At 42.1% G+C, this 25,877-nt stretch overlaps 4 protein-coding genes across 6 annotated transcripts in view; 3 read left to right on the top strand and 1 right to left on the bottom strand.

Annotated features, from left to right (window-relative positions):
* Positions 1-25,877, top strand: part of LOC110003907 (glycine N-acyltransferase-like protein 3) — a 128,554-nt gene that overhangs the window by 3,277 nt on the left and 99,400 nt on the right. The window lies entirely within an intron of this gene.
* On the top strand, positions 238-11,871 carry LOC109997963 (calpain-2 catalytic subunit). The gene is made up of 21 exons (XM_065959777.1): positions 238-556; positions 1,929-1,998; positions 3,619-3,737; positions 3,839-3,972; positions 4,064-4,232; positions 4,340-4,423; positions 4,907-4,992; positions 6,391-6,465; positions 6,598-6,758; positions 7,087-7,256; positions 8,204-8,215; positions 8,545-8,756; positions 8,854-8,890; positions 8,958-9,023; positions 9,103-9,160; positions 9,268-9,332; positions 10,349-10,417; positions 10,504-10,582; positions 11,362-11,478; positions 11,559-11,617; positions 11,705-11,871. Exons 1-21 carry the CDS (start codon positions 320-322, stop codon positions 11,726-11,728), a joined length of 2,103 nt encoding a protein of 700 aa, XP_065815849.1. The 5' UTR covers positions 238-319; the 3' UTR covers positions 11,729-11,871.
* On the top strand, positions 16,653-18,998 carry cfl1l (cofilin 1 (non-muscle), like). Its single transcript, XM_020652637.3, has 4 exons — positions 16,653-16,808; positions 17,798-18,096; positions 18,268-18,344; positions 18,464-18,998. The coding sequence occupies exons 1-4, from the start codon at positions 16,806-16,808 to the stop codon at positions 18,592-18,594; spliced, it is 510 nt and encodes a 169-aa protein (XP_020508293.1). The 5' UTR covers positions 16,653-16,805; the 3' UTR covers positions 18,595-18,998.
* The window catches only part of rrbp1a (ribosome binding protein 1a), a 19,941-nt gene continuing 17,033 nt past the window's right edge, over positions 22,970-25,877 (bottom strand). For all 3 annotated transcript variants that reach the window (XM_020652649.3, XM_020652650.3, XM_020652651.3), the window contains 4 exons: positions 25,066-25,149; positions 24,752-24,841; positions 23,589-23,732; positions 22,970-23,503 (listed from right to left, as the gene is read on the bottom strand). In XM_020652649.3, the coding sequence (XP_020508305.2) occupies positions 23,465-23,503; positions 23,589-23,732; positions 24,752-24,841; positions 25,066-25,149 (357 nt within the window). In that variant the 3' untranslated portion in view covers positions 22,970-23,464. The remainder of the gene's footprint in view (positions 23,504-23,588; positions 23,733-24,751; positions 24,842-25,065; positions 25,150-25,877) is intronic.

Here is a 25,877-nt window from a genome sequence, read left to right on the forward strand (position 1 = left end):
GATCAAATGACAGAAAGTGTGGTGTCTATTGAGGCAAAACAATGAAGAAATATTGTTGATATCTAAATTCCAATGATCAGTTTTCTTCTAGAGTTTTACTCATCCATGTACACATCTGGGCAGATTATGGCCATCAATGAAAGCCAAATGTCGAGCAGGTTGGATGAAACAGGTGAGGTGTTGATGTCTGGTATGAACAATAAAGGGTGTGGAGACAGTTGAGCTGCATACACGAGACAGAGCCAGTCTTACCGCACACCCTTTACAGACACACACAGACAAGGAGACACTCCACACAAAGTCTTACAGCCTTTTAAAAATGTCCGGCATTGCAGCTAGACTTAAGCACAACCGAGACAAAGCTCAGGGGATCGGAACCAACTCTCACGCGGTGAAGTACCTGAACCAGGACTATGAGAGTCTGAGGAGAGACTGTCTGGAGAGAGGGAGGCTGTTTGAGGATGATTGCTTTGATGCCGAGCCTTCTTCCTTGGGCTTCAAAGATCTCGGACCAAATTCCTACAAAGTTCGAGGCATCAAATGGAAAAGACCAAAGGTGGGTTCAGTATGAAAAAGGGAAACTAATGCTGAAAGTTCAGGCTGGTGCTGCAGTTATTTACATGCACACAAGAACAACAAGCCTTGGGCTATATTGGCCTGATAGATTAAAATCTCTAGCTAAGACTTGCAGAAGAAGATATGACATAAAAAGTCTTTGTAGCTGATGTTTGTTGTAGTTTGTTGGTGTTGGGTTGGAACTGCTTCTCTAAATATCAAATAGTTTATCCTTCATCGTAATCCTTTCAGACAATATGATGTTTCTCGTCATGCAAAGGTGACAAAGTTTTCTAATTTTGTTCTTATGAAATTACAAATCTGCAACCTGCATGTCTCGTATTAGTGTTTGCAGTATTGCAGCCTGACTGGGTGTGATTCAAGGCATCTTAATTTGCATGCTGTATACTTTGAGAGCTTTGTGGGTTGTCCCGTTAAACTGGAAACACTGTTCAGTAAGAGTTAACAACATCACCTCAGTTAATCTAACACTGCTGGTTTGTATGATGTGGGAGATTTGAAAATGTCTGCAACACAGATAGCTTCTGTTTGTGCCTCTCAAACTGAAATTATTAAGCTTCTTGTCATGCTGAGGTGACAAATCTGCAAACATGCAGCTCTCTTCTCAGTGTTTGCAAAGTTGCAGCCTGACTAGGTGTGACTGGATGCATCTTAATTTGCAACTACAATGTCCAGTTTTCCTGCTGTTTGTAGGGACATGAGCAACACTTATTACAATATGTATGTTGGGTTTGGTTTCCTGCAAAAAAAATCATCATCCAATTCAGGGTGGATACAAGATCAGATACCAAAAAGGAAGTGCATACCATAGACTGTAAATATTGCACAGTGTGTGACAGTGATGACAATAACTAATCAGAACTATTTGGTTTTTTGTACCAGGCTGTAAACATGTTAATTTCTGCTGTAAAAACTGCTTCTTGCCAGTCATGTGTTTGTGACTTCTGGTGTTCCTGGAGCCAGCCTCTCGTGGACACTCGAGGAACTGCAGGATTTTGCACTTCCTCATTGGCTTCTATTTTTAAGACCGGAGGCTGGCGCTTGGTACATACATGTGGAAGCGATATAACTTGACTCGAATTTGCTTTTCTCTTCAAAGGAGTTGAGTTCAAATTCACAAATTCAAAATACAACCATCGCTGATTTTTGTCGAGGATGTTTGCGTATCAAAATTGCAAACCAAATAAGATTCTGTTTTCCTGCAGTGTCAAGACTAAAAGTGCTTTATTATTTACAGTGTATGTGTGTCATCTCCAAACACATCCATCCCATAGAGTGGCTTCATCACAAAGTAAGGTGTTATGTGAGGAAGCATTATAATTGACCAAATTTCTTCTCTCCTTTTTCTGCAGGATATCTGTTCAAATCCACAATTCATCATTGAGAATGCAACCAGGACTGACATTTGTCAAGGAGCACTTGGTGAGAAACTCACGCACACTAATTCATACGCTTCAATCGACGTCTGTGTCTTACCTTTTGAATCTTACCTGCGGTTATAACTGACCTTTTTATTCATTCAAATGAAAGTTGATGGCACATTAAAATATTCGTTGACACTTTTATCTCTGTCACATTTTGCATGAATGATGCTAATCTCGGACTACGAATATTAGCAGATGAGAATTCAATAACGCTCTCTCTCCTGCGGCTCTTCTCCATGCCGTGTGCTCTGCAGAGTCTTTGTGTTTTGTAACTGAACACCGTTAAAATGCCATCCAAGAGTAAATGCCTTTGCTCTGACATCAGCTGTCACAAAACAGCTCAACAACTCCCTCTCTGCCTACACCCAGTCTGTGAGAAAGTATGCATATGTGGGAGAGACGTTCTTGTTTGCGGCTAATAAGTAGAAAGGGAGGACAATAGATGTGACTGTGCACTGCTGAGGGGTGTGAGCAAACCAACTGCATGCTAAGTAGGTCTTGGACATGTGTCATGATGATCTCCGGAGTCGAGTTGTTAAAAAAACTTTATCCAGGATCAGAGTGATTTAGATTTTGAAAGCTAATCTTTCGCTATCAGGAATCAGCAATTCCTATTTAAATAAATATAACGATGCAAACAATCCTTTGTTGTTTATTTCCCTTTTAAAACAGTCAAGCTGTCATCAGACAGAGAAAGATACAAAACCATACTAGAGGATACTGTGAGATATGATAAGTGAAATCAAATTATATTTTATAGAAGTTGTTTTCCAACCTTTTTCCTGTATTTATATTCATTTCATAAAGTTGAAATGTTCTGCTGATCCCTGTTTTACAACTCACATGTAGTGTTACAATGCTGGATGTTCACACTAAATGTGGTCAAAGTTTCAGATCAAGAGGTTAACGTATGTCAGAGTAATCCCAGCATAAGTCTGCAGGGGGTGCTAAACAGCTCCTTCTGCAAATTACATGATAATTACCTGATAAGAAACCAAAAATTTCCCTAGATGGCTTCAAGCCTCTATGTACATAGACTCTCTTCTCCCAGCACTGGAGAGCAGCCCTCACCCTAGAAGCCCTGCAGCGTTCTGACCCCCCCCGTAAGGCTTCCAGAGAGCTGGCCAATCAGAAGAAAGTGGGTACATGGGGAGGGGGGGGGGGCCTTAAAGAGACAGTAGCTGAAACAAACTGTTTCAGGCAGAGTGTTTTTTTACAGACACCAGTATCAGATACATGAGGAGGTTTTTTGAGCTGCAGATTATGAAAAGCTAGTCTAAAGGTTTCACAGACCGACAACATGTAATGGTTATTTGTTTCTGATATGAGAGGCGCAGCGCCATGTTTGAGAAATATGGCACCTGCTGTGCCATGGGAAACAAATTAGCCGGGTAGAGGATGATCGGCAAGCACAACAGAAGTGACAGCCATCCATACGCACACTCTTGGCTTCATTTTTGTACAACAGGAGAAGGTGGAGACGCGTCATCCATCTTTATATACAATCAAACCAACAGCAAAAATCAACACAGATAACTTTGGAGCATTGTGCCTGGGTGTAATACGAGCCTTTACACAGGAGTCCTTTTTCCCTCTGACACTGTTGTCCTGTGTTCAGGTGACTGCTGGCTCCTGGCAGCTATCGCTTCCCTGACTCTCAACAAACAGGTTCTGTCTCGTGTCGTCCCTCACGACCAGAGCTTTGAGAAAAACTACGCTGGAATCTTTCACTTTGAGGTGCAAAAAAATGGACACAAACATCCGCCTCTGCAAGAGTTTTTAAAGCAGCACAAACAGGTTGGCTTTGAATCAAACTGTGTCTTCTCTGCGTCTCTCAGTTCTGGCAGTTTGGCGAGTGGGTGGACGTGGTGGTTGACGACCGCCTGCCGACCAAGGATGGAGAGCTGTTGTTTGTTCACTCAGAGGAGGGCTCTGAATTCTGGAGCGCGCTGCTCGAGAAGGCTTACGCCAAGTAATGACGGCACATCTGCATTTATTTCCCTTCCTCTTAGTTTGCTAGTCTTTCTCCGGTCTTATCATTCATAAGCTGCTCCTCCCTGCAGGATTAATGGATGCTACGAGGCTCTTTCTGGAGGCAGCACCACCGAGGGTTTCGAGGACTTCACGGGCGGTATTGCTGAGAAGCACGAACTGAAACAAGCAGATCCCCACCTCTTCCATATCATCGAGAAGGCCCTGGCTAGAGGCTCCCTCCTGGGGTGCTCCATTGATGTGAGCTTGTGTTTTTTTTTTTGTTTGCTTTAATGCAGTGTGGATGGTATACTTGTGTTTTTTTTTTGTTTTAACTGTCAATCTTTTTCCTCCACATCCCCAAAAAGATCACGAGCTCGGCCGACTCAGAAGCCGTCACTCATCGAAAGCTGGTGAAGGGCCATGCGTACTCGGTGACAGGAGCAGAGCAGGTGAGGGAGTGCTTTATGTCCGTATTAAAGTCTTTATATGTGATTTTTCACACTTAAATATAATATAAATCAAGTCTATCCTCTGAAAATAACACCTGAGTCCCACTGTCTGTGATGTTTTCAGAGTTTTCAGAGTCTTATCTTCACTTTGTTTACATCGTCGGGACGGCCGGCTGACTCCTCCCCTCACGTATAAAAGTTGTTTAATTGAGGGACTAGAGAAAAGAAGAATAACATACTGTACTCACTGCTTAACTGTGTTTCTAGATCACGCTTATTTCAGGTAAATTTACATGCAGTGTGAAGACACCAGCATAATAAAGATCGCTAGCGAGTTGTTTTGGTTTAATGCTGGTGCTCAAGGGCGACATCTGCTGGATGAAAAAATCACATATAAAGCCTTTAAAGAGTGTGTAACGGGGCTCCGTTTAGTTTTTTCTTTTTTTCCTGTTGAGAGTATCTGACACCTTTATTGTTTGTCAGGTGTCTTACAGAGGGCGTAAGGAGAAGCTGATCAGGATTAGAAACCCGTGGGGTCAGGTGGAGTGGAATGGAGCCTGGAGTGACAAGTGAGTATGCCACACTTTACTTTTTTAAAAACATAAATCTGCTCATATCAGCTCTGCCTACACTTACAGTACACGGCTTGTGTTTAAATGAGGACCCAGCCTGATTGAGGCATCTTCATCCTTTGTCTGGGTGAAGGTTTTAATTGTGTATGTGCTGAAGTGATTCATTTTACACACCCAGTGGAATGACTGGTAGTTCCTGTCTTAATTATATTTGTCATTATATTTGTCACCATGCTGGTTTGCTTGAATCAATAATAATCACACAAAAGGGTTGAGCTGGAGATGAGCAAGAAGCGAGCCAGTATTTAGCTGTTGCTAGTCCATGTTGTTAGCTGGTAGCTTTTTGTTGATGGACGGCTTGCCAGAACAACCCCCCTCCCCACCGGATTGTTGATGGACAGCTTGCCCCCCTCCCCCTTGCTCCCTATCCCTCTTCCTGCATTTTATCCCATCTCTCCCCCTATCCCCTTCCAAGCCCGGCGCAGTCTAGTCCTGTGAAGGCTGTTTCGTCATGAGCCGGGGATCCGGCCGAAGATTTCTGCCTTTTAATAAGGCAGTTTTTTCTTACCACTGTAACTTTTTCTGCTTCACTAAAGTGCTCATGATGGATAGGCCGGATCTTTGTAATATAACAACGAGTAAGGTCTTTTACCTGCTTTTTGTAAAGTGTCTTGAGATAACACTTGTTATGAGTTGACGCTATACAATTAAAAATTGATTGATTGATAGCTTTTTATAAAACTTAAAGATAAAGTCAGTAGATGCTTCCCTCAAAACCTCCCCCCAAAAAATTCAGACTCGTACAAAAGTAGAGCTACTCAATCATCACTTCTGGGCCTCCATGCATGTGTCATGGTGACTGTGTCTGCAGAGACTCTGTCCTCTGACTGTGTTTTGATATTTTGGTAGACATGGGAGGTTTTTGGGTTCGGCAGCGAGGGTGAACCTTGTGTTGGCTTTTACCTGTGGACGTGGAGTTGGTCTGCTTCCTGTTGGCAGTCAAGTGGCAAACACCGGCGGGTAGCTTGTGCTAACGTACCAACATATCGGCTTTCCAATACAACAAATGTGATATTCTTAGGTGGCTTGCAGTGTAGGTGCAAGCAGTAAAAGTAACCGCCAGTGGGTGCTCGTTTCTGGACGAGGGGCACAATTAGAAGGTTGTGTTTACAAACTGCAAAGACTCTACTTTTAAAGAAGCTAAGGGTCATTTAGCATCTAACCTGTTTGGTTCGGCTAAAACAAACTTGAGTCCTTTTGCCAAGTAAGTGGGGTCCGTTTGCTCTGGCTGTCAGTCAAACCATGGTGCTGAACCAACAACCGTACAGGGACTGCTTGAAAAGGTGGTAATGGACCCTAACCCTAACCAAAAAACTACGACCACTTTTTTTCTAGGTCATCTGAGTGGAGATATGTGAGTGATGATGACCGAGAAAGACTGTTCGACCGTCGAGAGAACGGGGAGTTCTGGTAAACCTTGTTGAAACTCTTTATTCTTCTATGTTTGAGTTTTTTCAGCAAAAAAAACAACAAAAAAATTAATTGTTAATCTGATAACAAAAATAAAGGCAAGGTCGTGAAGATGCCTTTTTTTGTACACAGGATGACATTTTCTGAATTCCTGCGCCAGTACTCTCGCCTCGAGATCTGCAACCTCACACCTGACGCTCTCACAGGCGATGAGTACAAAAAATGGGCGGAGTCAGAGTTTGAAGACACCTGGAGGAGGGGCTCTTCTGCTGGCGGATGCAGAAACTATCCAAGTAAGACCAGCCTTCAAGTCTGATTTGTATCAAGCTAGTTTGGTAAATGGTGACACCTACACATTCACACCCTGATGGTAGAGGCTGCTACGTAAAGTACCACCAGAAGTCACATTCATACACTGATGACAACGCAGAAGGAGCAATTTGGGTTTAAGTCTCTTTCCCAAGGACACGTCGGACATGTGGCTGCAGGAGCTGGGGATTGAACCCCTGACCTTCCAGTTGAGAGACGACTGACTCTACCCACTGAACCACAGCCGCCCCTGTTTTGTAGGTTGTCATCACCAGCTGTGTGTTATGGCTCAACCCTTCCCTCCCTTCATAGATTCCTTCTGGACAAACCCTCAGTTTGTCATCAAACTGGACGAGGTGGACGATGACCCTGATGAAGGCGAGGAGGGCTGCACCTTCATCGTTGGCTTGATGCAGAAGAACAGGCGCCAGATGAGGAAAATGGGGCAAGACATGGAGACTGTTGGCTTTGCCATTTACGAGGTGAGCACCCGTCTCAACGCTTTTCATTTGCACTGTTTTTATTTAGAAGTGACTTTTTGTAATTAAAAAAAAAACAAGACACTGACTTTCCTAAATTTGTCATATCTTGAATGTTGTACTTTGTAACGCCATGACAGCTTGATCGCATGCATTATAGATGAGTTTTTGCCAAACTCAAATTTGACGTTCACTGTACGTCTTGCTATAGCATTCCCACCGGGGACTTCAAGAGTGGCTGCAATTTCTCTCGACATTCTCCACTTTATCGAGGTTGAAACCTTTTAAGCGTACAATTTGTCGAATTTTTACACCAAAATATCTAAATTAATTTAAAATTGACTAAACATATGTTGTATATTTTTGTTGTTGCTGAGTACTTACATCACCTCAACTATACAGATAATAACAGAACCGCCATGACAAACAAGACATATGTCGTTGCCGTGTAAACACCAGATGTTACGTCAAAGACCGCTGCATAAGAAAGCGTGAGCTGCTACTGAAAGCTGCGGTTCTGTTGCTGTATGAGCTGCTGTGATAAAAGACATCATGTAAATTATACTCGGATACATTAGCTCGTCTGTAAACATATTCTCTTCCTCAGGGTGGTTTCACCCGGTCGTCATGACTACAGTCAACGCATAGTTCTTTTAAATCGGGGGGCAGGGGGAGTAGCAGGAGAATCACTCCCATGATTCCCCGTAAACCTCGACGTCATCTTTTGTTATTGTTTTGATTGAAAGAATCTGCACACTGTGACTTTAAGCCTATTAAATTGCAGATTTATTTATTTTTAGTCTTAATATTAGTTATAGAATTTGTAGAGCCATGGCCATTCTTGCATTTATAGGATTGCGGTAGTTTTAGTGTTGAGGTTAAACAGTTATATGAGAATGTTTTTTGCATTTCCACTCATTCTGACCTATGTGTTGTGTTTTTTTTTTCAGCTGCCTAAAGAGGTAAGTGTACAATATTTGTATATTTTTCTGCAGAATAACTCATCAAAACTCATGACAGAACTCGTCAGCTATTCTTTCTTTTTATCCTCTTGATTTACAAAATTTCTGCTATTTTTGGGAGGAAAACTTTGATTGTTTCATATATTTGGGTGGTTTTCTATAACCTATGTTCTCTGGGTGTGGTTTTCACATAAGCCATTTAAACATTTCGACCACGCCCACACACACTTCTTCATCGTCTCCAGATGTCTTGTATTTCTTGAATCAAAAATAAATACACAAATAAAGTGCGCCCTCATGCTGACGTGATCCTCCTGTGTCGTTCCTAGTACTGGGGCAAAAAGCAAGTGCACCTGAAGAAAAACTTCTTTCTCAGAAACTGTTCAACAGCTCGCTCCGAGACCTTCATCAACCTGCGCGAAGTGTGCAGCCACTTCTGTCTGCCCCCCGGGGAATACCTCATCATCCCGTCCACGTTCAAGCCTAACAAGAACGGAGACTTTTACGTGCGGGTGTTCTCCGAGAAGCCGGCGGACTTTCAGTACGTTCCCTTCTCAAAGATTGAATAATGATGACGAACAGTATGGATAAACAACCTCTGAAATATAGATTTAACTGTGACTTTTTGCTACTGTTAGAGAGATCGACGACCCCGTAGAGTGCAACGTTGAGCAGGTAAAATACATTCTGATGCCTTATTTAAACATACCAACAAAGAGACTGATTGCATTCTCGTCCTTAGATTGATGTTGAACATGGTGACATCAGTAACAGCTTCAAGAGACTGTTTGGACAGCTCGCCGGACACGTAAGGAAATATTTGACTTGTCGTCACACATAATTCCTCTCATGATCTACAACGTGTCTCCGTTGTGTGTGTCTTTTAGGATGTGGAGATTTCTGTATTTGAACTGCAGAAAATCCTCAACAGAGTGGTGATGAAGAGTAAGAAACGTTTTCAGCTCTGTTACAGAAGTGCGACGCGTAGCCTGCGTTTTATGTGCGACTGACACTCAGAAATGAAAATCCTTGTTTTTTTTATTCTTTTGCAGGAAATGACATCAAAACGAACGGGTTCAGTCTGACAACCTGCCGCAATATGGTCAACCTGCTGGATGTATCCTTCCTCATACCGAGTTATGTTTAACGTCCTGTTGTTTATAGGAAGCACATCCCAAGTACAGACTCTTCAAAAGACACCGTGATTTTGCAAAAGAATAGTTGGCTGTAGTGATGGAGTCTGCAAGCTAGAGTTCTAGATCATGGACTCATTATGATTATAATAATAATTATGTATAAAAGTATGCAACACGCGTTGGTGACGCTCCCAGGTCTGCTCGCACTCATCAGCTAATTGCAGGTATTCCGTCGGACGCAGCACGACCTGGAATCATAATTATAAAACAAGTTTGATATTTACATTTCGAGATCGAGAGCAGTGCAGTAATCGTACTGACATCACACACTGGAGGAATATTTGGAAAAATTATCGGTAATAATCGCCACTGCCAATGCTGCACAGTTGACTTCCAAGAAAGCGATATTTAAAATGTGTATTAGGCCCCGTGTTCAACTAGATTATTTTTCTGAGCACCAGCACCAGTAGAGAAGAAACGCAGCGCCCAGCATCTTTTTTTTCCGAGCGCTTTGCCTTCTTTGTGCGGCCGCTCCGAGCACTCAAGTTGAAACGCTTTCAACTTTTCAGAAAAAGACGCTGTTGACGTCCCCGGTGCTCTTTTCCAAATGTCTGATATTCCCCGTAATTTTGCCGCCTTGGGATCGTGTCTTGTACCCTCGTCCTCCTCGCTCCGTGTCTGATTTGGGAAATAAATTATCTCAAATATAAAACATGCAGTAAAAAGAAAACGGAGCAGTGTAAGTCATACAAGGGCTGTTGTCAGCATACTGTTGTCAACGGACTGTTGTCATGGAGACAGGACAGACGTGCAGCGCTTTTCTTCTCAGCGCACAAACGCTTCATGCAAACACACAGCCAGTAACTAACCACTAGTGTACCTGCGTCCCTGTATATCACTTATTTTATTGCTTCTTCCCTCTAAATGAAACCCGACATCTTTAGTTAGCTGTCCTTCGACGAGTGTGTTACAATCGTCTTTGACATTTTCTTCAAAGAAAGATGGAAGCGGCAAACTTGGGCTGGTAGAGTTTAAGATCCTGTGGACAAAGATCGAGAAGTTTCTGGTGTGTGACTCATAGATGTGTTTTTTTTTTTTTTCATTTCACTGTTTATTATCACGGCTTCATTAACCCTATGTGCTCTCTGTTAGGATCTGTACAAAGAGAGAGACGCAGACCAGAGCGGATGTATGAGCTCCTGTGAGATGCGGGTGGCTGTGGAGGACGCAGGTAAGGAATCTTTTCACAAAAGTTTTTAAAGTTACATTTATTTCTTTTTGTGTTGTTTAAAGCACAACTAAGCTCGGATAAGTTTAGTTTACTGAGAAAATTCGAATAAACATGTGGCCTTAAAGGAGCAGAATGTAACTCTGACACCTAGTGTTTAAAATGGGTACTGAATAAATGAATCTAAAAAAAAGTGAATACACTTAAAGGTCCAATCAGTGAGATGTGTAGTGAGTGAGATGATAAAGGTATCTTAGTATCTGATCAGACATTAAGGAAACATGCTATGTTGAGGTGCTGGCTTCTCTGACAACAATGCAGCAGCCAGTATGTCCTCCTTCTAACTTAAGATTCTGCTTCTGAATGCTCTGGATTTGTTTGGACCAGAGAAGGTAGGCGCTTTTAAGACCCCCCCCCCACACACACACACACGGCTGTTTTGGACACCCCTCTGTTTGCCAGAGAGCAGTTATCAGGTCAAACTGCTCTCTACAATGTTTAGAATTTAGACTGCAGTACCCATTTTAACCACTGGGGGTCAGAGTTAGATATAGCTCCTTTAACTTTTTTTTTTTTTTTTAAATAGTTGAATTATTCCGGCTTACTTACTGGTTGAATAGAGATAAGATATAAGAAAAATTCACAACAGCAAAATCTTTTAGAATTTGAAGAGCTTTTTGCTTATAAACTTTGTGCACATTTCAAAATGTGGATTTTTTTTTGCCTTTGTGTTTAATATGTTTAGTTAATTTCATCTTTGTCAATCGTTTGCACACCCGCAGGTTTCTCTCTCAACAACCCTCTGCATCAGATCATCGCTGCCCGCTACAGCGAACCAAACCTCAGCGTTGACTTTGACAACTTTGTGTGCTGCCTGATCCGCTTAGAGTTTCAATTCAGTGAGTTTTTAACCCTTTTTCTTTGTTACCTTACAGCCGTGAATAAATGATCTTAATGTTTTTTTTTAAATCTCAAAAAGACACTTTCAAGACGCTGGACGAGGACGGCACGGGTAGGATAAAGCTGGGATTCATGGAGGTAAGAGATGTGTGAAAACAACAGAAATACCATCACGAGCGATGTTTCACAGACAAAATAAAGACTAATGTGTGTTTTTATCCACAGTGGATAAATCTGTCGATGTTGTAGAAGAGGATTTGCTGTGTTTTCTGTGTGGTTTGTGACTGCTGTTAATCAAAGGATGCTAATTTGAAGGGAAAGTTATTTACATTGTTTGACTATTTACCAACATAATAAAGCTTTAATGGACAACAAATTATATCAATAATTAAGATCTGTCGTCGTGTCAATTACTTCTGTCTCTGTCCTCTTTGTTTTACTTCTAAAAGTTGTCCCACAATTCATGCGTTATGTCTTTTATTGGCTGAATGGTACATAGCAGAGCATACAGTAGCCAGCTTCTGCCGACCACCAACTCTAACTCAGTGATTCCCAAACAAAGGGGCGTGTCCCCTAAAGGGAGGAGGGCAGAGTTATGATGGCAAGGCTAAAAAGAAAATCCATGCACACAGTTCTGCTCTGCTTGAAAAGCATGGCCAACGTGCAAAGGAGAGATGAGAAAATATGACAAGCCATAACCCATCCTCAGCCTCCCCAGTAGAGGGAGGGGTCAATGAAGAGTGAGACCACAGAGTGTGTTGTGCATTAAAGGGGACAGATTATGAAAAATGCCCTTTGACAGTGTTTTTGAACATTTATCTGGGTAACCTGAGAGTCTACTGACCCACAAAATGTGAAATAAACCCATCCAGTCCTTTGTTTGTGGTCTGCATAAGTCTTACAACACCGAGAAAAATGCTTTGTTTCAAATATGCTCTCCTTGTGATGTCACAGTGGGATTCTGGTAATCTCCACCCATGGACTCCACCCCCAGCCTAGAGAAAAACTTTAGCACAGGTCGGCCATTTTTATTCTCACTACAGAGGAGTGATGTCTACGGGGAAAACTCAGGGGGGGGGGCTTATTGCATTTAAAGAGACACACACACCAAAACGGAGCGTTCTGAGAGAGCTGGTTTATACAGGGTCACAAACCTCCTCTGGTGCTTGATTCATGTTATATTTTGACCAAAGCACAGCACAGATGTTTCATTTAGACCACAGGGGGGCTGTTTGAAGAGATGGAAAAGGGGGGTTATATGCCCTCTTTAAAGTATTGGCTCCTGAATGATTTAGGTTTCCCCAGAAATAAAACCTGGATGAGAAGGAAGTTGGAGCAATAACAAAACACTGAACAGGTCACAAAAAAAGGTCAAAGAAAAGGTTGGCTCCGGGGTTTTTGAAAGGTGGTGGTGGGAACATAGCTCCCCAAAGACGTCTGATTCTATCTATTGGACTAGACCCAAAACTAAAGAGAAGTGGGAGTGTGAGGACAGAGGGGGGAGAAATGAAAGTGGCCGAGAGAAGTGAATCTCTTCAACACACACAACTTCAGATTCTCACCCAAACAGAAAACACAGGAAGGTGACTGATGGCATTGACACACAACCAACCGACCGACCTCCCTTCACAGCCTCCCAGGCCGGCTGAGTGTCAAACCTGTGACCTATAGCGGTTGAGATTGAGATTTAGGTTTTCACAGCAATAATGCATGCAACGTTTAGCAGGGAAAGAGAGTGAGAGCTGTCAGATAGTGCCCCTTTTAGGGAGTTTTCCTACTGTCATTGCAAAAATTGCACGTTTGGGCCACTGCTTTGGTTTAAGTTTGTGAGCCCTCAGGGGCCATCTACTGGTCTGGGGCCCCGAGTAGTTGCCTGCCTTGCTCTTTTTGACAAGCAGCACCTTGGGCCACGTGTAATAATCAGGTCAGAGTTCAGTTCCTGAAGTCCTCCAGTAGATGGCAGAGTTTTTAGAGATTCCGGTTTCCTGCTTTGACGTCACTGACCGGGTGATACAAAACTCATGCCTGCAGCAGCAAAGTTTCCTACTGACACAGTTATGCAGCAGAAGCCATTTCCTGCTCTGCGTCTTTCTCACACACACACACACACACACACACACACACACACACACACACACACACACACACACACACACACACACACACACACACACACACACACACACACACACACACACACACACACACACACACACACACACACACACACACCCTCTCCACTGTTACCATGACAAACCAGAAAAAACAACAACACTAAGGTCACCAACAAAGTCTCTGAATCACATTTTTACCAGCAGGCTTGTCAACTGTCTGCACTTAAAATTCAGCATATAGGAGTTTCTGTCACAGATTCCAGTCTGCAATGCAGCAGCATAGCAGGCGTGCTATGACATGTGCTGACATTCAGGCAGCTGAAGCGAGTCCGGATGTTGGGCGGGGCTCTGACTTTCTGAAAAACCACTAATCCGCAGAGAGGAAGAAAAGCCACCGTGATGCTGAAACAGAGTAACTGTATTTAAAAATAGTCGCCGTGGAGAAACAACAAATTCTCTATCTGACGAAAAAGACCTTAAATATTTCACAACAAAGTGTTTAACCAACAGGAGGGGTTTGTGTGTGTGTGTGTGTGTGTGTGTATCCAAGGATATGAGCAGACATACACATGAGCATTATGTGTAGTAGTAGCAGAATTAATGTGTATATAATTTCTAGTCTTATTTGTTTTATCTTTTGCTTACTATCAATTTATTTCCTAACCCACCTCACTCTCTCTTCTTGTCTCATACTCGACCACACCACACAAAAACTCTCTCTCTCTCTCTCTGTCTCTCTCTCTCTCATCTCTCCCTCTCTCTCTCATCTCTTCCTCTCTCTCTCTCTCTCTCTTCCTCTCTCTCCTCTCTTTCTCTCTCTCTCTCTTCCTCTCTCTCTCTCTCTCTCTCTGTCTCTTCATCTTCTTCATCTTAGTGAACAAATATCTGCATATTAAAGAAGAATCTAAAGGAGGGAGACAAGATCTTTGGAGCCTGCCGCTACTGGTTTCCACTTGTAGCCCTTTAGCATTTAAGATAGCTTGTTTGCAGGGGAAAAACAAGCAGAAGAGGCACAACCATCAGCTTTAAAACATCCACTTCAGTTCATTATGCACGTGTGATTGACTGCTTGATCATTAACTCTTTGAATCGACACATTTATTCACTGACAAAACCTTTTTTTAATAATCCTCCAGATTTGACCATATTTGGTAAAGAGGGTGGGAACACATTGCTACAGCTCTATCCTGGCAGCGACTCATCAATCACAGGTTGCCACACCCTAAACCTTATGCATGGAGAAGGCAGGGTTTGTGTCAGAGCCTAAAAAGCACCCTGCTTTATCATCTATTACTCTCTAAATGGGACCCTAATTATATCATTTCTTTGTGAATGTTTTGCTTCATTGTATTGCAGGAAGGACCATGGAGGACATGTACATATATATATTTGTACACACATATCACTTCCAATATTTTCACACGTTCACAATTTCAAACAGTTGCAAGTAATTTTAAATACCAGGAAGAAAAGTTTAACTAACTTCAAACCAAGCGGCAAAAAGGGGAAATGAAGCCAGTGCTGAAGTGTAACAGACTGCAGTTCCTCGAGTGTCCACTTGAGGCAAAACGCTCAGCGCCTTATTGCAGGAGTATTGTGCAGCTTTTACGTCTGCTAAGCTTGTGCGAATTAGCCATAATCACATTCCCAAAGCACGTGCAAAGGGTTAAACGCTCCCCTAACTCCACTGACGAGCAAACAGCGCCTCTGTGCGCCGCTGATGTTAGCCCATATTTATTAATGCATTTGTTTGAGGCTAAGTTGGCCCAGTTCATCTGCATAGATAGGGGGCATGGGGGCTAAACAACTGCGCTAACAGTTACGCACAGGTTAGAGTGTAAATTGCATCGTCTACTGAGAGTTGGCGGTAATTGCGCCGCATGATTTACAATGTTTGTCAAGTGCAAACTTTCCAGTGATATGACATGATACGATACAATACGACACGATGATAAACAAGAGCAAAACTGCACCAGCAGAACAACTTTAAAGGCTTTTCTTGCGCTTGAAAAAGATTAGCGCAAAACACGTAGTGACTTGGGCCTTGAGTCAGAGCAGACAGCAGCTATCAATGGAGCTTTTTAGCAGCCGTGATCCTTTCACAGTGAATCAGGCCCTCAGACTTCTTTTTCAAAATAGGTGATCAAGATCAAGTCCCGCGATGTGAGAAAATTGTCTTATAGGCTCTTCACACATGCTGCATTCATAAAAAGATAACGAAGATGTCCGAAAAAAAGTAGAAGATAAATAACATCCGGTTCTTAAAATACCAGTTCACAAACAACCTTTTCTGCCTTATTTGCTACTTTAAAAAAAATAAAAATAAGTAGAATGCATGTTTAAGGCACTTCAGTATTGGCCCAACTTTGGGCACCAGGCGCTATATGACTCCTTTTTATTTTGGATTAGGAAAACAGGCCTGGTAACAAGTCAGCACAATACCTAAAAGTACCCATGAGTCATTATTGGTGATCTACATAATTTTGCGCTGACTCATTGCTTAACTCAGATCGCGACGTTCTGACTGAAACTGAGCCGACATCCTGAATTTAAACTTGAAGTTCTCATCTCTTGACTGATCTGCTGAGGTTTGGTGTTTGCTGTGTTAGTGTGAGATTTTATTTGAACCCAAAACATGATTTTCTACCTTCTAATAAAGATTAGAAGACGAGTATTTGAATCTATATCCAGGTGTAACATCTGTCTTCCTATAGGTAGATAGATGACATGTCTGTGCACTCATCATAATGTTTACCTTATAAGGCCACTGAGCTGCTTCTCCACAGCAGATTAGTTCAAAAATGTGGACAGGTTTGTTCTCCATATAAGGGTGTGATGTGCCGCTCCCACAAATCACTGTCTCAAGCTCACCTGAGGTCTTACCTAAAAAAAGGAAGGCATCTACCTGAAGCAGGGTTTGGAGGATCAAACAGATTACAAATAAAGGATAAAAATCCCTCTGTGCTAGAAAATGAGGTACTAACATCTACTGTGTTTAAGGCTTGTAATGTGATTGTGATTCAATGCAAATGATGAGGTTGCAGCAGAAACTGTCACACCTGAGAAAAAAGGGGTGGTACCCAGTTTGGAGGTGTGCTCATTTAGCCCGGGCTCCTCCTCTATGAGTCAACCTGCTCTCTCCTTCCTTATGACCCTACAGCAGCTTGAGAGCTGTTGCCATTTTTCTCTGCTGCCTCCACACATCAGTCAAAATGGTGAGTAACTTTCACAGAGAGCTCAGCTGCAATGATTTGTCCATTTACAACTTCTTTGTGATTTTGTGTGCTCCAGAGCTGATTAAACAAAGCCAACACTATTTTTAGCACGTGTTTAAAAGTTTAAAGTCAGTGAAGCTTTGTTGTAAATCTTTTCAGTGTAAATTCCCACTTCATGGTTTCTGTAAAGGAAAGAGTAGAGAGAGTTTAGTGTTTGCAATGTTATTGTTCAAGGTGTGGTTTTTGCCTCCAAAATGGAGGGAGCTTTGTTCATGCTTCAAACTTGTTCTGAGACAATCCCTCGGGGCGGTCTTTCTTGTGCTAACTTGTTCCACAATGACTGGAATGTGACACAGCAGAGGCCTTGAAAAGCATAGGGAAGCTACACCCAACGGGCATGTTGCTGCTGCCTTTTTTAAACTGAATATGGGGTAGAAAATGTTCACATTTTGTCTGCTTAAAGAGAGTGAACACGTCTCTCCACAGTCGAGTTTTGAAGAGCTTCCTGTTTCTTCATCTTTCAGTTCTGCTTTCTGTGTCAGAGCAAGAGAGCAGCAGCAGCAGCGTGTGCTCGGGCCGGAGCATGGCTGCAGACAAACTGCTCACACTGCACTGCTGTCTTCAATCATTTCATGAGACTGAAACACACACTCTGTCTCACTGAAGCACAAACTCTGCCTTCTGTCCATTACTTTCAATGAAGTGAAAATAAATGTGTTTATTTGCAGTCGCTCTTAATGCCATTTCAAACAAAGAAGCTTGTGTAACCACAATAATTAGTTGGAACACAAGTTTAAAAGCAGCTGTGTTTATTTATTTTTTTTTTTTACTTTTGCAACTTAAAATGGGTGAAACATTTTCGCTTCATTTGCATGTCGATATTGCGTGGTCGACCACATAAGATGTCAATCAATAGTCCTGTCTTTGTCTTTTTTTTTTTTTTTTTTTAAACTCAACACTGACTGGTTTCTTTTCTTCTCCAAACACAGGCGTCTGGAATGACAGTCACTGACAAAGTCAAGACACAGTTTGACAAGATGAAAGTGAACAAGGCGGCCGACGACAGTGACAAGCGCATGCGACTGGTGACATGTACCATCCAGGACGATGTCATCGACGTGAAAAACATATACACCCAAGAGATGCTGGGCAAAGGTGATCTCCCGGAGGATGCCTACCAGCTCCTGGTGTCTCTGATGGTTGAAGACAAATGCTTCTACGCGCTGTATGACTGCCACTTAGAAACCAGTGAAGGAATTAAAAAGGAGGAGCTGGTCTTCGTGACATGGTAGGTCACTTTTTTTTTTTTTTTTTTTTCCCTTCTATCTGTGATCGTAACTGCCATTAGACTGCAGAGAGGTGGTTTAAATATAATCTTGGTGAAGTTGTCAGATGTTTGAGTACTTAATTCAGCTGAAGTGTGTGTTTGGACTTTGTTAATGATTTCTCCTCATTTCAGGATTCCAGATGACATTGCGATCAAACACAGAATGGTCTACGCTTCATCCAAAGAGAATGTCAAGAACGCTTGCAAGGGTATGTTGTTTCCCCGTTACTTTCTTCAAATGTTATCGCTGTCTTGCAAATGTCAACCACTTGAATTCCAAGTTGAACGGCAGTCCTTAACTTATCACAACAACTGTTGTCTTCAACAGGTTTCAAACACGAGGTGAGTGTGAACGACAAGTCAAAGGTCGTCACTAGGGAGGCTTTTGCAGAATGTTTGGAAAAACTCACGCCTGCAGTTGTATCTCTTGAGGGTGTACGTCTGAGTGGAAAAAAATAAACCACCTGAAAACCATGAGTCTTCCCTCTTCATCACAAGGTCGACTTCAAGGGAGTTCAGGGGATTATGTGAAAGTTTGTGGATGAGTTCAACAACACACGGTTGGACTCTGATTAAGTTCCTGTTACTAATTTACTTCAAATGCAATCATTCATATCCATAGTTTTAATTGAAGCTTGTCTCTTGGTACATGTTTATTTCACAAACTTGTGTCTGCTGTTTTTACGTAGCATAGAAAACAAACTAGGCTTTTTATTGGAACAAGATCAAAATGGTTGGGCCTGTATGTTTGGTAAAAATCTGTTTTCTTCTGGACTCCTGTTAAAATAAAAAAAAATGTCAAGTGTCACTAAAAATGCAGCAGTCGTTGCACTGTATTCTCAAATAAACTCAAATGCAATCAATTGTGCTGTTTTTCTTTCCAACGTGAGACGGTGTCTGCGTCCTACTTCAGCAGAGCGGTTCGAAAGTTCTGCTTTCTTTTTAAATTTATTTTTAAATGGTGAAATGACAGATTCAAAATTACTGTAAAAGCTTTTATTAATAGCCCTGCAGGTTTTTATTTACTCACATCTATGAAATGACTCTGCCTATATTTGGGACAGGCGCCAACACGAAATGAGAAACCTTTAATGACTTTTAAATGGACTCGTGCAGATGGTAAAGAGTATAAAATTGTAATTTTACACCAGGAAGAATATTCAGTTATGCACAAAGTTAGGATACAGTAGCCGATCTAAACCGACCTGCTGCACTGTAGGAAGAGAGGGAGACACCTGGCCAAAACAGCAAACTAATCAACCCTAAATGCATCTTCTAATGAAGAGCTGCCTTTATTTGCTAAACAGTGCAGCAACGCCCGGCTAGTAAAAGGGACTAGGCCTCAAAGTGGGGCCTGCTTTAATTTGAAGTTTTACCCTACTTTTATTTACAGCACGTTTCAGCAGCAAGGTGATTCATAGTGCTTCACATATGACGTAAAGCATCATGAAAAAGAAAAAATAGACATCAATGAAAGTTTAAGGTTAAATGTTAGGGTTACCTCGACGCAGGTGACCTGGGTTTGAGTCCAACCTGGGATGCATAAAGAGTTCCTCTTAAGTTTGGAGCCAAATTTAACATTAATTTCAGTCCATTACTATAACCTCTAGGCCTGCTGTAACTTTAATATTGCCTTCATTTGGGAACTTTTATTAGCCTTTTTTTTACATTTTAAAAGTGAGATTTTCTTTGTTGACTTAGTTGTAGATTAAGTATTCTGTCAAATTTCCTAATTTTTCACTTTGAAATAAAATTAAAGCCACATCTGGTTTGGAAATAATTAAATAAATAAATACAAAACCCGGAAGCCAGAGTTAAAATAGTAACGTCCGCTGCATTCACGTGATGTCGGACATTTAAGTTTCTCGCTGGGAAACAGTCAAATGACGGCTCCCTCAAGTTAAAATAACGGCTCAGAAAGGTTATGGTAGGCCAACACGACTTGACAATACGTCAGAATCGACGTCACATACACTGAGACACCGAAGACCAGCCGTAACTTTGGGTGATTGCAACAACAAAAAAGGTTTTTGTTATATGTTATGCTCATTTTCCTAATAGCAATAGCTAACCATTGCTCTTTGTAGACTGAGAGGGGGCAGGTGGAGTGAAGAAGAGCACCTATATACACACGATAAAGTTTTATTTTTACAGTGTTTATGTAGTTTCCGCATTGCTCTTGAACACACCACGGGCAGAAAAACAACACGTCAACACCCGGAAGTAGGGCTTTCCCGCCGTCCGCGCGCAACATATCTGCCTCCGACAGCTTCTGTTTCCTTTCAAACTGATAATGATCTTTTATCATTTTAACATTTTAACACAGTTATGTGTTAAACGCAGTCCTTACGGGGGTTTCTCACCTAAATGGAGCAGTGACTGATTGTCCAGGTTTGTCCGACCACGTCACACCTCCGCGTGGCTTTAGCGGGGCTCGCAGGGGGCGGGGCTTAACGGAGAAAGACGACCATAAATGGCTGTTTTAAAAACCCGGAAAACAAACTTCATGTTGAAATGTACTTCCTTGTCTCGGCAGATTTCACACCCCATGAAACCACGAGGCCTCTTCAAACCACACCTACGCTGTGTTTCTTCTTCTTCATCACAAAGAAACCATAAAAACTATTTAGGACTGAATAAGTCCAGACTTTATCTACTTTATTTATTTACATTTGTCTTTATTTATCTACTGTCAAGAGTTTTTAGCTGGTTATCAGAGGTTCAAATTAATACTAGAGCTTCTTTATGAGCTACAAAAGCAAACAAGACCATCAGGTCCGAGGTTGATCTTTTCTTTAGTACATTTGTATTCTCTGAAGTGCTACAAGGGGGGGAGGTGCCAGACAAATGTTGTGTCTGTAACCACACTAAAGTACCGCCTACTACCTGTAGCGCTCAACAGTGACCGCCCACTTTATCGGTGACTCTGGTTCCGGAAGTCCCTGTTCAAATCCTCCATTGATTCTTCACAAAATCCTTATATTAACAGATTACAGATGGACAATCAGCTACCCCAACATATGCGACTATATTACATTTAATTCGGCACCAAAACGGCATTAATAAACGTACAAGCCTGTGTACATCATTTTCGTCCGGAGTCAAGGAACTACCCATCCCACAATCCATTGCGAATGAGATCGTTTCTTCTTAAAAGCAACTTTAGTCGTTATAGTCGTTAGTGGCTTTTAGTCCCAAGGTGCAAAAAAGAAGCGTTACAAATACAGATTTGTTCCTGCTGCTATCATGGAGCTGGACGAGCTGTAGACATATTTGCAAATACACTTTTATTTATGTTCAGAAATGTATTTTTATTCTGCCTGAGAGAGATTCATTATTTGTTTTTAATTGATCTTATCGGTTGAGACTTCTCTCTCCCTCATGCCCTGATTGGCTGAGCCTTCAGTACTTTTATCATTTTTCAGGTTTTTAACACATTTTAGTCGGTTAAATAGTTTCCCTTCTCGCTGATGTGTTGTCACATCTGTGTGTCCATCTTACTGGCTGCAAACAAATCTACCTACGGGAACAAATAAAGCCATCTGAACCTGATGAACCTGAAGTCGTGTTGTAAAGAAATTACAGCAATCCTGGGTCAACCATCAGAAGCACTAAAGAGAGAATATCTAACCTCTGTTCTGCTGTCTGATGAAAAACTGTAAGGATGTGGTAACACTTCCTGTCAGAAACTCAAGGTTTCCTCTATGCAGCAGTAATGAAACGGCTTTCTTAACAAGCAAGATGATAAACTCCGAGCCCACAGTGACCATTAGAGCTTCACTCGTGCATACATTAGATTTTCAGTTCGGCCTCGCTGACGTCAAAATATTAGAAGCCAGATTGACCAACTTTTCTTCCTGCTTTGCATTAATCACACCTAAGTGTTTTATTATTATTTTTTTTTAAACAGAGCTTTTACTCCTGTTTAAAAAAATAAATAAATCCCGTCCACACACTCAACGTTCTCAAAAACCTCTTTGTCCCCAAGAAAACACAAAACGCACTGTTACAGCTGTCATGAGCACGCCAAGTCCAAAACGATGACCTTGACCTGTCAAAATGTTCTTGTCATTCCTCTGCAACGACCATTTCATTTTAGAAAGTCGTCCAATCAGGCGTCTCTCCTCGTCAACACAGTGGGAGAGTAACTGTGTATGTTTGTGTGTGAGTGTGTAAAAAGTCCAGTTTGCAACGTTAGCACCAGCGCTAGTTTGGTTACATCTGCCATCGCACTAATCTCATGTCAACTAAAGGGACAGCAAGCGTGACGATACAAGAACAAAACTCTGTTTTCCCCATCTACACAGTAACATCTTAATGTGATTTTTTCACACTTAAATATAATAGAAATCAAGTATCTCCTCTGAAAATAACTCTGTGAGTCATGACTGTCTACAATGGGTGTAACACCCGAGTCCCACTGTCTGTGATGTTTTCAGAGTCCTATCTTCACTTTGTTTACATCGCCCGGACGGCCGGCTGACTCCTCCCCTCGTGTATAAAAGTTGTTTAATTGAGGGACTAGAGAAAAGAAGAATAACATACTGTACTCACTGCTTAACTGTGTTTCTAGATCACGCTCATTTCAGGTCAATTTACATGCAGTGTGAAGATACCAGCATAATAAAGATCGCTAGCATTAGCATGCTAACACAACAATGCAGCGCGAGTTGTTTAGGTTTCATGCTGGAGCTCAAGGGCGACATCTGCTGGATCAAAACATCTTCACCCTGGAAGGAGTTTTACTAAAGGTGAGTTTTCAGTGACCTAAAACTCAGTTTGTGGAGACGAGGCCTTCAGCTGCTGCGACACTGAATAAAAAAAATGAGAAACGTAGAGCTACACTGTAGTTTATTCACTCATACAAATTGTTGATGCATGTTATTGGCAGCCGGCTTCAGAGGAAAAGCAGGCCCTATAGGTAATGAAACATCGAACCGTAAAATGTTCCCATCATTCAACCACATAGAAAAGACATACAAAGTAATTGCACAGGTTGATGCACGTTTGACGCACAATCGGTTTCCCTTTTTAACACTGAACTATGGGGGAAATGTCTGGAATATAAGGCGGCGGGAGGGATAAATAACTTCTGACACAGCCAGAATCGTTGATGGAATGTGGGGTTTCAATAAAGATCGTAGCAGGAGTCGCTCGTCAAATCTCACCATGAAATGTTCATCATATCAAACATTTGATTTTCCTACAGTTGCAACAAATGCAATCAACTACAGTACAAGAAAGAAATAGTTTTGGAATGCATAACTATGGTAATCATAAGGCATATTTGGCAGGTTTTCTTTTGTAGTGTCTGCAGCGGACTTCCTTCTCAGACGGAGGTTCCTTCCTTCAGCTCCACGTATTCTCCCTTAAAAAAAAACAGAAAAACAAGATGAGTACGAGCAAGGCGGAAATTATTTTTAGCGGTACTGCTTTGTTTGCGTTTTGGTCACCTTTCCATCCAGGTGCTCCTGTAGTGTTCTCACTGTGTCCCTCTCTTTAGTCAGCTGCTCCTGAGTGGCCTTGAGGAGCTGCTGGAGCTTGGTGGCCGCCTGGCCGAGGTCTTTGGAAAGCTTCTTCTCCTTCTCCAGGCGCTCCTGATCCCACAACACAAGGAACAAGAATTACTCCCAAAAGTAAGGGAGGGTGAAGCATTCAATAGATGGATCCCAAATGATCCTCATGTTCTACTTTCATGATAACAGTCTAAGAAACTTGAAGAGACGATTTGAATGAATTATTTATCTGATACTGGTGTCTGTAAAAACCTTCATTTCAGCCTCTGTCTGAAACGGTTTTTATCAGCGGCTGTCTCTTTAAGGTGCCCACTTCCTTCTGATTGGTCAGCTCTCTGGAAGCCGTCCGGGGGTCAGAACGCTGCAGGGTTCTCCAGTGCTGGGAGAAGATAGGTTTCGACACCATGTTTGGCTTCTATGCCATTACTTTACTGCTCACCGATCTGGAATCATTTCTGTCAATCATGTTTGATATTTACGCTTCCAGATTGGGCCGCCCAGGACAGAATACCCGCAGCAGCCAATGAAAGCGAGCAGACCAGATGTTGCATACTTTTACAGCTCACATCCAACATAACAAAAACTTCTCAACCAGGACATCACCAATATGCATCACGTTAGCTGCTAAACAGAACGCACACCAGCTCACGACGTGGATCGTCCTCCATATTTGTTTTTTCTTATGGAGGTCACGTTTTATCTCGCAAGTTTCTGTGAGATCTCGTGTCTTGTGAAATCGAAACAGAAGGCGTGTGGCCTCACGGTCTGACTGAATCATCTGGAGTGTGCGCTCGGTGGATTGCGTTGTTAAAAAATTTGTTGAAACTGTCCTCATGTCTGTGGTTTCCCACGTTCTTTAAACGGGTTCGGATTTGAAAGCGGTCTGAGCCTCAATTTACAAAAACACTAATAATTAGTTTAACTGACAAGTAGTCCTGGTGCCAGCTAGAGAAGGTGACAACGCTTAATCGTTTAGTCGACTTACTGCACACATCCTTAGTAGAAATAAAATGTCGACATGCAAAAATATGCAATCTATGCTGCATCCATCCCCCCCCGTCCACCCGTTGAGTAAGTACCAGACTGAAGGAGCTGCCCACCTTCAGCTGAGTGACATCCTCCGTCTCCGCTTGTGGAGACTCCTTCAGAAGATCCAGCTGTGCCTGAAATTCTACTAAAGTCTTCTGGGCCTGGAGGTTGACAATACACAAACACAAACACACACACTTATGTAATCCCCCTGAGAGTTTTTTATCAGTCACCTTCCCTTCCCTGTGACAACAGATGGAAATTAACTAGCTAAATCTGGTACAAAGCATCTCTTCTCTTCTAAGACTAATGGTTTTTTTTTGTACACTGTCCCTGATTCAAATAAACGATTAAACTAAACGAGCACATGACCATTATCTCTTACCTGCTCGAAATCTTCAGAGAGCTGCTGCCTCTGGGTTTCCTCCCCGTGCAGCTTCTCGGTCGTCTGACTCAGCTCGTTCTGGACCTGACGGCAGACAAAGAGGACATAGTACAATAAGCACATAAGCACGCACACACACACACACACACACACACACACACACACACACAGACACACTTCTGACACATACCCATGTGTATGCAAAGTGTCCACACCAACACACACACAAAAAAAGCTGCTGGACGTGTGTGCTATGTTAGTTTCTTCTGGGACTAATTCAGGTGAAAAGCTGAAAAGTTAGAGACAAAAGTTTCTGCAACACAAAAAATCTGAAAACAAAAAGAAGGTGTCAGTGAGCATGCCGAGAAAAGAAAAGAGCGGTGGTTAGAGTTACGTCCACTCAGTCAGTGCAAACAGAGGTTAGCGTAAACAGCTGCCGTGTTGGCCGAGTACTGGAAGGACTGGAAATACTGCTCTGCATTACACACGTCATGGGTAACCCAGTATCCGTGTGCTGTGGCAACAACATCCTGATTCAGAACATGGGCATGAGTACGTGTGGAGTCCAAACACAAAAAAATGCTTTTAGAAACTACAACCCTGTAAATAAAGTCAGAAAGTGATGATTTGCAAAACTTTTGAAACTCCATATTTGATGGAAAATAGCACAAAGACAACACATCAAATGTTGACGCTGAGAAAAGTCTTTGTTTTTGAATTACAGGCGAGCAACACGTGTCACAAAAAGTTGGGACCGTGGCGTCAAAAGATGGAACATCTCACAGTTAATGGAGTGAACTGTCATCAGGTTA

Source organism: Labrus bergylta, chromosome 10 (genome assembly GCF_963930695.1).
Source record: "Labrus bergylta chromosome 10, fLabBer1.1, whole genome shotgun sequence".
In the NCBI taxonomy this organism is placed as follows: domain Eukaryota; kingdom Metazoa; phylum Chordata; class Actinopteri; order Labriformes; family Labridae; genus Labrus; species Labrus bergylta.